Source organism: Leucoraja erinacea, chromosome 19 (assembly GCF_028641065.1).
Source record: "Leucoraja erinacea ecotype New England chromosome 19, Leri_hhj_1, whole genome shotgun sequence".
Taxonomy (NCBI): domain Eukaryota; kingdom Metazoa; phylum Chordata; class Chondrichthyes; order Rajiformes; family Rajidae; genus Leucoraja; species Leucoraja erinaceus.
Genome location: NC_073395.1, coordinates 37,733,242 through 37,744,018, shown reverse-complemented (window position 1 = coordinate 37,744,018; position 10,777 = coordinate 37,733,242). Strand labels below are relative to the sequence as shown.

At 44.9% G+C, this 10,777-nt stretch overlaps 1 protein-coding gene across 1 annotated transcript in view; it reads left to right on the top strand.

The window, feature by feature from the left end:
* The first annotated feature begins 956 nt into the window (after positions 1-956).
* lsm8 (LSM8 homolog, U6 small nuclear RNA associated) overlaps positions 957-10,777 on the top strand; it is a 14,981-nt gene continuing 5,160 nt past the window's right edge. Inside the window, exons 1-3 of the mRNA XM_055650848.1 lie at positions 957-1,063; positions 5,777-5,817; positions 7,004-7,131. Coding sequence (XP_055506823.1) covers positions 1,033-1,063; positions 5,777-5,817; positions 7,004-7,131 — 200 coding nt within the window. The 5' untranslated portion in view covers positions 957-1,032. The remainder of the gene's footprint in view (positions 1,064-5,776; positions 5,818-7,003; positions 7,132-10,777) is intronic.

The window sequence follows — 10,777 nt, the reverse complement described above, 5'->3', positions numbered from 1 at the left end:
AGGATCTATGATCCAGTGACCTTTCATGAAATCACCCTATGATGCTATTTTCCGAGTACGAAAATGGCCCTAACTTCGAAGAGCGAATATCGAGAGGGAAGCCTGCACCTTTCCTATCCCATGTATCTAGCAATGTTAAAAAATTTTGAGATTTTAAAAAATCAAAAGTCTGCAATTTATCCCATCAGATAAAGCATAAAAATAAGTTTAATTTGACACCTATTTCACTTTCATATCTTCAGAAACGAAGTTAGGGCTTCCAATGAAGTCGAATGGACAGATATACATGGCAATCAATATAATTAAAGTAGTCTTCATTTGAAAGAAGATTAAAGAAGGTGCAGCACGTCCCCTCCCCATGTTGTGCAGAGACGCTACCTGAGGCGCTGGGCTGCCCCCTCCACACCGTGTACAGTGTCTGCCGTCCATTGAGCCGCCGGGCGGGGGCGGGGCCGCGTGGGGCGGGGGGCGGGGCTGCGTGGGGCGGGGGCGGGGCTGCGTGGGGCGGGGGCGGGGCTGCGTGGGGCGGGGGGCGGGGGCGTGGGGCGGGGGCGGGGCGGGGGGTGGGGGGGGGCGGGGCTGCGTGGGGCGGGGGCGGGGCTGCGTGGGGCGGGGGCGGGGCTGCGTGGGGCGGGGGCGGGGCGCGCGGGGCGGGGGCGGGGGAGGGGGCGGGGCTGCGTGGGGCGGGGGCGGGGCTGCGTGGGGCGGGGGCGGGCTGCGCGGGGCGGGGGCGGGGCTGCGTGGGGCGGGGGGGCGGGGCTGCGTGGGGCGGGGGCGGGGCTGGGGCGGGGGGGGCGGGGGCGGGGCTGCGCGGGGCGGGGGCGGGGCTGCGCGGGGGCGCGGGGCGCGGGGGGGGGCGGGGCGGGGCTGCGTGGGGGCGGGGGCGGGGCTGCGCGGGGCGGGGGCGGGGCTGCGCGGGGCGGGGCGGGGCGTGGGGCGGGGGCGGCGCTACGTGGGGGGCGCGCGCTCGGCCGTTGGCTGCTCGGGGCCGCGCGCCGCCAGTGAGCGGGAACGGCCGCCGCTCGCGCCGCCATGACATCGGCTCTCGAGAACTACATCAACCGTATCCTTGGCGGCGCCCGGACACCGGGCCCGGGACATGGACTACCGGGACGCTTGGGCCGGGACTAGGCCATTGCTAGGGGCGGGGACCGGCACCAGCGGGCAACGGATGGAGGCAGGGACCGGGATTTGGGCCGAGGGGGGCGGGCAGAAGCAGGGACCAGCGTGGGTACCGGCGGCGATGGTGGTTGAGAGCAGGACCCGGCGGCGAGGGCATCGGCATCGGCCGGGGCAGGGCAGCGATCGGGGGCGGCGGGGACCGGAACACCGGCACCGGTGGGGACTGGCGGCGGGGGAAGGGACCAGCGGGACCCATGCAAGGTCTGGCACCGAGGGCCTTGGCATGTACCAGCCTAGTGCTTGGACAGCGACCGGGGCCGAAGGTCCGGCGGTCGGCACAGGGCCAGTGGCCGGGTCTGGGTCACGGTGAGGGGCCACGGTCAGTGTCCTGCACCTCAGGGTCAAATTGTGTTACTTTATTGTCTGTCACAAGGACGGTGAGGTACAGGTATAATGAAGACATTGCTTGAAGCAGCACCACATGCGTGTGGCTTCAGACAAACAGATACAAACATAAGATAAACACAAAAAGCTGGAGTAATATAAATTGGTGTAGGCAACTGGGGAGGAAATTGCAGGAGCCCTGACTGAAATTTAAGAGTTGTCATTAAGTGCAGGTGAGGTGCTGGGAGAATGGACGGTGGCAAACGTTGTGCCTCTATTCAAGAAGGGCTGCATGGAAAAGGCTGGGAACTGTTGGCCAGTGATCAGTAGTTGGAAAGTTACTAGAGAGCATTCTGAGGGGTAGGATATACATGCATTGAGATGGACAAGGGCTGAGTAGCGATAGAGTGGTTTTGTTCATGGGAGGCCGTGCCTCGGGAATCAGATTGAGTTTTTGAAGATGTAGGCCTGTGACTCGTGGTGTGCCTCAGGGTTCGGTGCTGGACCCATTACTGTTTGTCATCTATATCAGTGATTTGGATGAGAATGTACATGGCATGATTAGCAAATTTGCAGATGGGGTTTCCAGATGTTGCAGATGGTTGCCAGAGGTTGCAGGTAGGGAGACTGACAAAAACCTCCGGGAACTGCGCGGAAACCGTGGGTGGGGCGCAAAGTCTCCAGAGGTTTCCGTTCAGGTTTCCTAAGTGGGACAGGGGCATTACATTTTAGCAATGTTACAAAATTTTGAGATTTAAAAAATCAAGTCTGTAATTTATCCCATCAGATAAAGCATAAAAAGAAGTTTAATTTGACACCTAATTCACTTTCATATCTCAAGTATTTAAAAAGTTATGGACATTTTCATACTCGGAAATTAGCATCTTGTTCCCTATTGGTTTTCTATGGACATAACAAAAAAGCTGTGATCGTGGGCAGTCAAAAACCCATAACCTTCTTAAAAATTAAGAGAACTGAATGAAATTTTCAGTTATCGTAGATTGAAGCATTCTGAAACAAATATAAAATAATCTTACTTGGATGACCTGAAATTAAAACATATAATTAGTTAGTTACCCAAGTGTAGCAAATTTCAAACTTCAATTACTAGATCTAAACATCTATCCATTTCTTAATAAATGATTAACATTTTTAAATAGCCCAAGTGTCCAAATAATATTCATAAATAATTCACAATAAAACATGATTTTGAAATCTCATTTACATTAATTTATAGGCCAAATGGACGGAATTTAGTGTTCAATTGATGCAAATTAAAGTCCATTTTAAATCAGCTTTCTGGTGGGATCCTGTTAACGCGCTGGTTTAGAACATTCACATTGCGCTGGATTTGTGCCCTCAAATGCCCAGAAAAATACTGCGGGATATAAAGAGCCCAAAATGAGCTACTCGCTATAGTAAACTTTGTATAAAGGGTTCTTAAGAAGCCCCTTTTAATGTAAAAATAAGGTACATACCTTTAATTGTTTGCTTTATAAAACCCTGGGGCTGCGAGAGGTTGCAGGTTTAGAGAGTGATTTTTAAACTACTATAACTATTATACAAGGCCATAAAAACTAATATTACCTTTTGCGACGGGGTCTTTCAGCAATTTTTCGTTAATGATTTAATAGGCTGAACATTTTCGATTGCAACAGCCTAGTAAAAATCGCGTTTTAAAACCGCCCCCTCCAAACAGCGCCAAAATCGCGCACACGGCCTGGGGCAGATTCTCAATGACGCTTCAGGTAGGTTTTGTAACATACCTATACATTTCCCTGTTCAATCAACAATTCCTCAGCCCACCTGGCCAACTGATCAAGATCGTGCTGTGATTTTTGACAACCATCTTCACTATATGCAATACCACCACCTTTTGTGCTGTCTGCAAATTTGCGGCCCACCCAGGGTTTCCGTGCGGTTCCCGGAGGTTTTTTGTCAGTCTCCCTACCTGCTTTCACTACCTGCAACCTCCGGCAACCACCTGCAGCCTCCGGGAACCGCACGGAAACCTTGGATGGGGCGCAAAGTCTCCAGAGGTTTCCGTTCAGGTTTCCTTAGTGGGACAGGGGCATTAGGTATTGCATTTTGGAAATTCTAACCTACACAGTAAATGGTAGGACTCTGGGGTCTTGTACAGCAGAGGGATCTATGCATGCAGGTACATAGTTCCATGAAGGTGGTGTCACTTGTAGATAGGGTGGTCAAAAATACTTTTGACACATTGGACTTCATCAGTCAGAGTATTGAGTATAGAAGATTTTGAGGTCATGTTGCAGTTCTATAAGATGTTTGTGTTCAGTTCTGGGCACCATGTTGTCAAGGAAAGATGTCAAGTTGGAAAGGTTACAGAGAAGATTTACAAGGATGTTGAGAATTGAGAACCAGTTTTAAGGTGAAGGGGGAAAGATATAATAGGAATCTGAGGGGTAACTATTTCACACAAAGGGCGGTTGATGTATGCAACAAACTGCCAGAGGAGGTATTTGGGACAGGGGCTATCACAATTTTTAAGACACTACTAGTCAGGTAACCGAATAGGACAGGCTTAGAGTGATGTGGGCCAAACGCAGGCAAGTGGGACTAGTGTAGATGGGAAATGTTGGTCCGTGTGGGCAAGTTGGGTCGAAGGGCCTGTATCCACACTCTGACTCTTAATACACAATCGGAAAACATCTTCATTGTAGTACAAAAAAATGTCCAAGAGGATATCGCCTATATTGACAATTTAGATGAGACATGCAAGGCCTGATTCATGTTTGCTGGTGATACTAAAGTATGTGGTAGACAGTGAAGATGGTTATCAAAAATTACAAAAGGATTACGATTAACTGGGCAGGTGGGCCGGGGAATGGAGTTTACTGCAGATAAGTGCGAAATGTTGCATTTTGGGAAGTCTAACCAGGGCAGGACCTTTACAGTGAAAGGTCTGGCCCTGGGAATTGTAGAGCAGAGGGATCTGAGATGCGTGGTTGCCGAAAAATAACGTCACGGGTAGATAAGGTAGTCAAGGCTTTTGGTGCATTGGTTTCATTGGTCAGGTCATGTATAGAAGTTGGGATGTTGTTACAATTGTACAAGACATTGGTGAGGCCACATTTGCAGTATTGTGTTCAGTTTTGGTTGCCCTGCTATCGGAAGGATGTCATTAATCTGGAAAGAGTGCAGAGAAGATTTACAAGGATGTGGCTAGGATTGGGGGTCTGAACTATAAGAGGGGTTTGGGCAAGCTTGACCATTATTCCTTGGAGCACAGGAGGCTAAGAGGTAATTTTATAGAGGTGTATAAAATCATGAGAGGAATAAATCGGGTAGATGCCCAGAGTGGGGGAATCGACAACCAGACATAGGTTTAAGGTGAAGGGGGAAAGATATAATAGGAACCTGAAGGCCAACTTTTTCACTCGGGCGTATGGAATGAGCTGTCAGAAGAGGTTGTTGAGGCAGGTACAACAACATGTAAAGGACACTTGGGACAGATACATGGATAAGAAAAGTTCAGAGGGATATGGGCCAAATGCAAGCAAATGGGACTAGATTAGATGTGGGGGCATCTTGGTCAGCATGAACGAATTGGGCTGAAGGGTGTGTTTCCGTGCTGGATGATTCCTTGATTCTATGTGTTGTATTGTCAATGTAGGATTAGGGTAAAGGTGTTAGTCAGTTGAACCGGATAGCTGTATCTGTTCTGAGGAGCTGGAGTCAGGCTCCTGCATCCTGTGGAACTCTCACTGTCCGTTCCCACTCCTCCCCTCCCCTCAGTTCCATTGAGCATCTGGGGTCAGACCATGCCTTATAGTGAAGGTTTGAGAGTGGATCACATTCAGTTCCCTGCATCCCGGGATAATGGATAGGGTCCAGAAAATATTTGAGTGTGAGTGGGATAGAAATGAATGACAGTAGCGTTTGAGAGATACATGTTAGCAAGGTCAATTATGACTTTATGTAACTGCCTTGTTGAAGGCCTGGGAATACTTGCATGCGAAGACAAAGATTTTGAATTGTGTATTAAATAGAACTGTTGAATGCCAATTAGATGGGGGCAGTTGCTGATAGGATTGGTTGTGAATGCAGTTTAGTGTTGAATCATTGAGTTTTTGTTCAAGGTTAGGAGTATGTTTCTCACCTTCTTGATGGTTAACCTATAAATCTAACAATTGAAGTAATTGTGAAGCTGAAGATAGTATTAGAGAATGTTCACGTTTAATATACTCTGCAATGTTGATTGAACAGAAAAGACAAATCGATTTATCTTAACCAGAGTCTTCAGGTACAGTTGCAGTGGTCACAGCAGATGGAAGAATGATTGTGGTAAGTCAATTCTCAAATTGGAAATCTTATTCATGAATTAGAAAATTATATTCCTGATATGAGAGAATTCAAATTTGGAGAGAACACAGAAGATTCCCCTCCTTTTATGTAGAATTTGTTAGTTAGTAAAAATGCCAAAAGTCATTGTTAAATACAGTTGTGATTGTGCTGCTACCCAGTAATATAATGCAAGTATTTTTGATGGTTTTCTATCATAAAAGTTACCTCTGGATTTTTGTCATTAGAATAAAGACATTTAAAAGGAAATGTGACATTTTGAGTAGAACACGTTTAATTGAGTTTAATAAGCTAAAGAAGGATGCTACCATTGGTCAATAACCCAGAAAGCCAACAAATAACATAACATTATCCCAGTAACTGTTCTAGAAATAGAATTCAATTACAAATGAAAAGCTTAAGGATAATTAAAGAAACAAAAAGTGGTTATGGGTGAAAGGGGATCGAGAAGCTGTTCAGAGCTAGCATTGGTATGCTGTGAATGTGGAAGCCTTGGTACTGTCAGGTAGATAAACCCTGATTTGAGTTAACACGTTCATACCTCTCAAAAACAGTTTCCCCAGTTTTATGCATTCTTGAGCAATTAAAACAAATATTTTGCTTTAATAGGTTGCACGATGCAGACTGATTAAAAATCAGATTTAATTGCCTGAATTTGTTTCCCCCCTTCAGTAGATTTGTTGCAGAACATACGGCAAGTTGAAGATGTAAATTGATTTACCATTGAACTACATGTGATTGATATTGCATAATTAATTTCCCTGAAATTGATCATTCATATTTTAGTATGTAAGGAGGAAAAGGATTTTGTGGTTGCTGGTCCTCAAAGATGCTTAAGGTCTTCAAAGATGCTCCTGCACCACTGTCTCCACCTTTTCCCTCCTCATGGCATCTAATGATCTATCTGCCTAAATACCTGTCTCACTACTATATTTTAAACAGCTGGTTGCTTCTGGCAACATGGTAGCCTAATATCCCATTCCTCTTCACCAGTGTATGGTATAGTCACTGTCATCCCCAGTATCTATTGTGATGCATCAATGTTAGGATTGTTTTCAAAATCACTGATTAAGAAAATATAAAGCTAAACCAACCAATAGTAGTTTGGATTGAACACATCCATGTATAAATGTTTGAACTGCTTTTATTTGTTTTGCTTTAATGGTAGGGTACGTTAAAGGGGTTTGATCAGACCATCAACCTAATCCTAGATGAAAGTCACGAGCGCGTTTTCAGTTCACAACAAGGTGTGGAACAAGTAGTACTTGGCTTGTACATAGTGCGAGGAGATAATGTGTAAGTATTTGGAGATTTGTTCATTTTTCTACCAACAAGAACGCAAATTAGGAACTGAAATAGGCCACCTGGCCCTAAAGGCTGCCCCACCACGCTGTTTGATCATGGCTGATCTGCGTTGATTTCCGCTTCTCTTCTGTGCCCGTTTTACATCGCCCTTAATTCCCTGATCATTCAAAAAATTATCTGCCTCCACTGTAAATCTAATGATCTACCCTCCACAATCCTGTGGGTTAGACAGTTCTAGAGATTCGTCACCCGCTGTGGCAAGAAATTTCTACACATCGCTGTTTTAAATTACTGCTTCTTTGTAATTATGCTACCATGTTCTCACTATATTATTCTTGTATATTAAATTAACATTATATGATATTTAACAATATATTTGGCGCTTTATTTTTGCTAGAAATTAATTTGGACGGAGAGAAAATCAACTATTACTAAAGTGCAATAATCATTGTACTCTTTTTTGCTTTTTATATGGTACTAACTGCTGATCAGCTATCAAACTACAAAATAATTTGTCATCCAACAAGGCCACAGGTCCTTGGTTCCACCATGTCTGTGCCAGCCATCCAGTACCTAAATCTACCAATCCCATTTTCCAGTACTTGATTTGTCACCATCTGTATCCTGAAGTTTCTGCCCAAGGAGTGAAGAAAACAACGTATATCAGATTTTAACCAGCTTTTGAGTGGAAAAAAATATTTCTCATAAACCCTACAAATTCTACTCCTTGCCCATAAGCATATTCCCTCTGCTTATGGACATCTTTGCTGTTTGGTTATGGACAGCTCTACTGAAGGAAAGGATTCTTACTTCATAAGTGATAGGAGCAGAATTAGGCCATTCGGCCCATCAAGACTACGCCATACAATCATTGCTGATATATGTTTCCCTCTCAACCCCATTCTCCTGCCTTCTCCTTGCAACCCTTGACATCTGAACTAATCAAGAGTCTATCAATCTCCACCTTTAAAATATCCATTGAATTCCACAAATTCACCACCCTCTAACTAAAGAAATTGCTCATCGTCTTTCTAAAGGTATGTCCTTTTATTTTGAGGTTATGGCCTTTGGTCCTAGACTCTCCCATAAGTTGGAAACATCCTCTCCACATCCACTCTATCTAGGCCTTTCACTATTTGGTAAGTTTCAATGCGGTTCCCCCTCATCGTTCTAAGCTCCGGCGAGTACAGGCCCAGTGCTGTCAAACACTCGTGTGTTAACCCAATCATTCCTGGGATCATTCTCATAAACCTTCTCTGGACCCTCTCCAAAACCAGCACATCCTTTCTCAGATCTGGGGCCCAAAACTGCTCACAATAGATCTAAATGCAGTCTGACCAGTGCCTTAAAGCCTCAGCATTACATCCCGATTTTTATATTCTGGTCCTCTTGAAGTATATACTAGCATTGCTTTCACCTTCCTTACTACCTATTCGGCTTGCAAATTACCTTTATGGGAATCCTGCACCAGCACTCCCAAGTCCTGATTTCTGAATTCTCTCCCCATTTAGAAAATAGTCTATGCCTTTATTCGTACTACCAAAATGCATGACTCTATACTTTAGTACACTGTATTCCACCTGCACTTCTTTGCCCATTCTCACAACCTGCCTAGTCCTGCAAAGTCCCTGCTTTCTCTACACTACCTGCCCCTCCACCTATCTTCATATTATCTGCAAATATGGCCAGAATGCCTCATCCTAATCATTGATATGTAAAGTGAAGAGTAGTGGCTAAGCACTGGCAGCCAACCAGAAAAAACCTCCTTTATTGCTATGCTTTGTCTTTATCATCCAATCAATCTACTATCCATACGAGTATGTTTAAGAAAGAACTGCAGATGCTGGAAAAATCGAAGGTAGACAAAAGTGCTGGAGAAACTCAGTGAGTGAGGCAGCATCTATGGAGCGAAGGAATAGGTGACGTTTTGGGTCGAGACCCTTCTTCAGACACTATACAAATATCTTCCCTCTGGTACCATGGGCTCTCCTCTTCTTTAGCCTCACGTGCAGCACCTTATCATAGGTCTTCTGAAAATCCAGGTAAACAACATCTGCTGACTCCTTTGTCTAATGCTATTTACTTCCTCAAATAATTCCAACAGGTTTGTCAGGTAACATCTCCCTTTCACAAAACCATACTGACTGACCGCTTCCTATTTTATTGAGCTTCTAAGTACTCAGAACCCTCATCCTTTATAATGGACTCTAAAATCTTACCAACTACTGAAGTCGGGCTAACTGCCTATAATTTCCCCTCTTCTGCTTTGCTCCCTTCTTGAACAGCGGAGTAATATTTGCAATTTCCCAATTGTCTGGAACCACTCCTGACTAGTGATTCTTGAAATATCACTACTAATGCCACCACAATCTTAAAAGCCACCTTTTTCAGAACCCTGGGGTACAGACCATCTGGTCCAGGTGACTTATCCACATTCAGACCTTTCAGCTTCCCAAGGACCTTCTCCAAAGTGCAGCTTCATCAACTGACTTGAATTTCATGCATATGGCTGATGTCTTCCATTGTGAAGATTGATACAAAACACCTTTTCAATTCCTCTGCCATTTCTTCATTCCCCATTATAACTGCTCCAGCATCATTTTCCAGCGGTCCAATGTCCACTCTTGCCTTTTTCTTACTCTCTGAAGAAACATTTGCTATCCTCTTTAATATTATTGGCTAGCTTACTTCCACATTTCATCTTTTATTCCTTTTAAACTGACTTTTTGGCTACCTTCTGTTGTTTTTTTTAAAGCTTCCCACTAATCTTTGTGATGTTATATGCCTTCTCTTTCAGTTTTATGCCATCTTTGACTTCCCTGGTCAGCCACGGTCGCCTCATTCTCCCCTAGAATCTTTCCTCCTCTTTGGAATGAAAAGATGCGTCTTTTGAATTATTCCCAGAAATTCCTGCATTGCTGTTCCACCATCATTTCTGCTGGGGTCCCTTTCTAATCAACTCTAGCCAGCTCCAACCTCATGCCTCTGTATTGACCTTTGCTGAGCTGTAATATTGACACATCCAATTTCATCTTCTCCCTCTCAAATTGCAGGTTGAATTTTAACATATGGTCTACCTCCTAATGGTTTCTTTGCCTTTAGCTCCCTAATCAAATCTGCTTCAATCCACCACACCAAATCCAGAATTGCCTTTTCCCTTGTAGGCTCCACTACAAGCTGCTCCAAGAAACTATCTTGCAGGTACTCTACAAATTCCCGCTCTTGGGGTCCAGTGCCAACCTGATTTTCCCAATCAATCTGCATTTTTATATCACGCATGACCACTGTAGCATTATCATTCTTGCATGCCAATTGTATTTGCTGATGTAATTTGTACCCTATATCCTGGCCTGTAAATAACTCCCATCAGGGTCCTTTTTACTTCTCCAGTTTCTTTGTTCTACCCACAAGGGTTCTTACTTCTCCTGTTCCTATTTCACCCTCTGCACTGATGTTTGTACTGGCCACAGGATACCTTCACCCTCTGCCTTTTATCTTCAAAGCAATCTGGATTCAAATTATCCTGAATACAATGTGCCAAAAGGCATTGAATCACATGGATGCTTATCTTTTGGACCAGTCTCTTACATGGGAACTTGTCAAAGGCTGTACCGAAATCCATGCATTTCAAGTACAT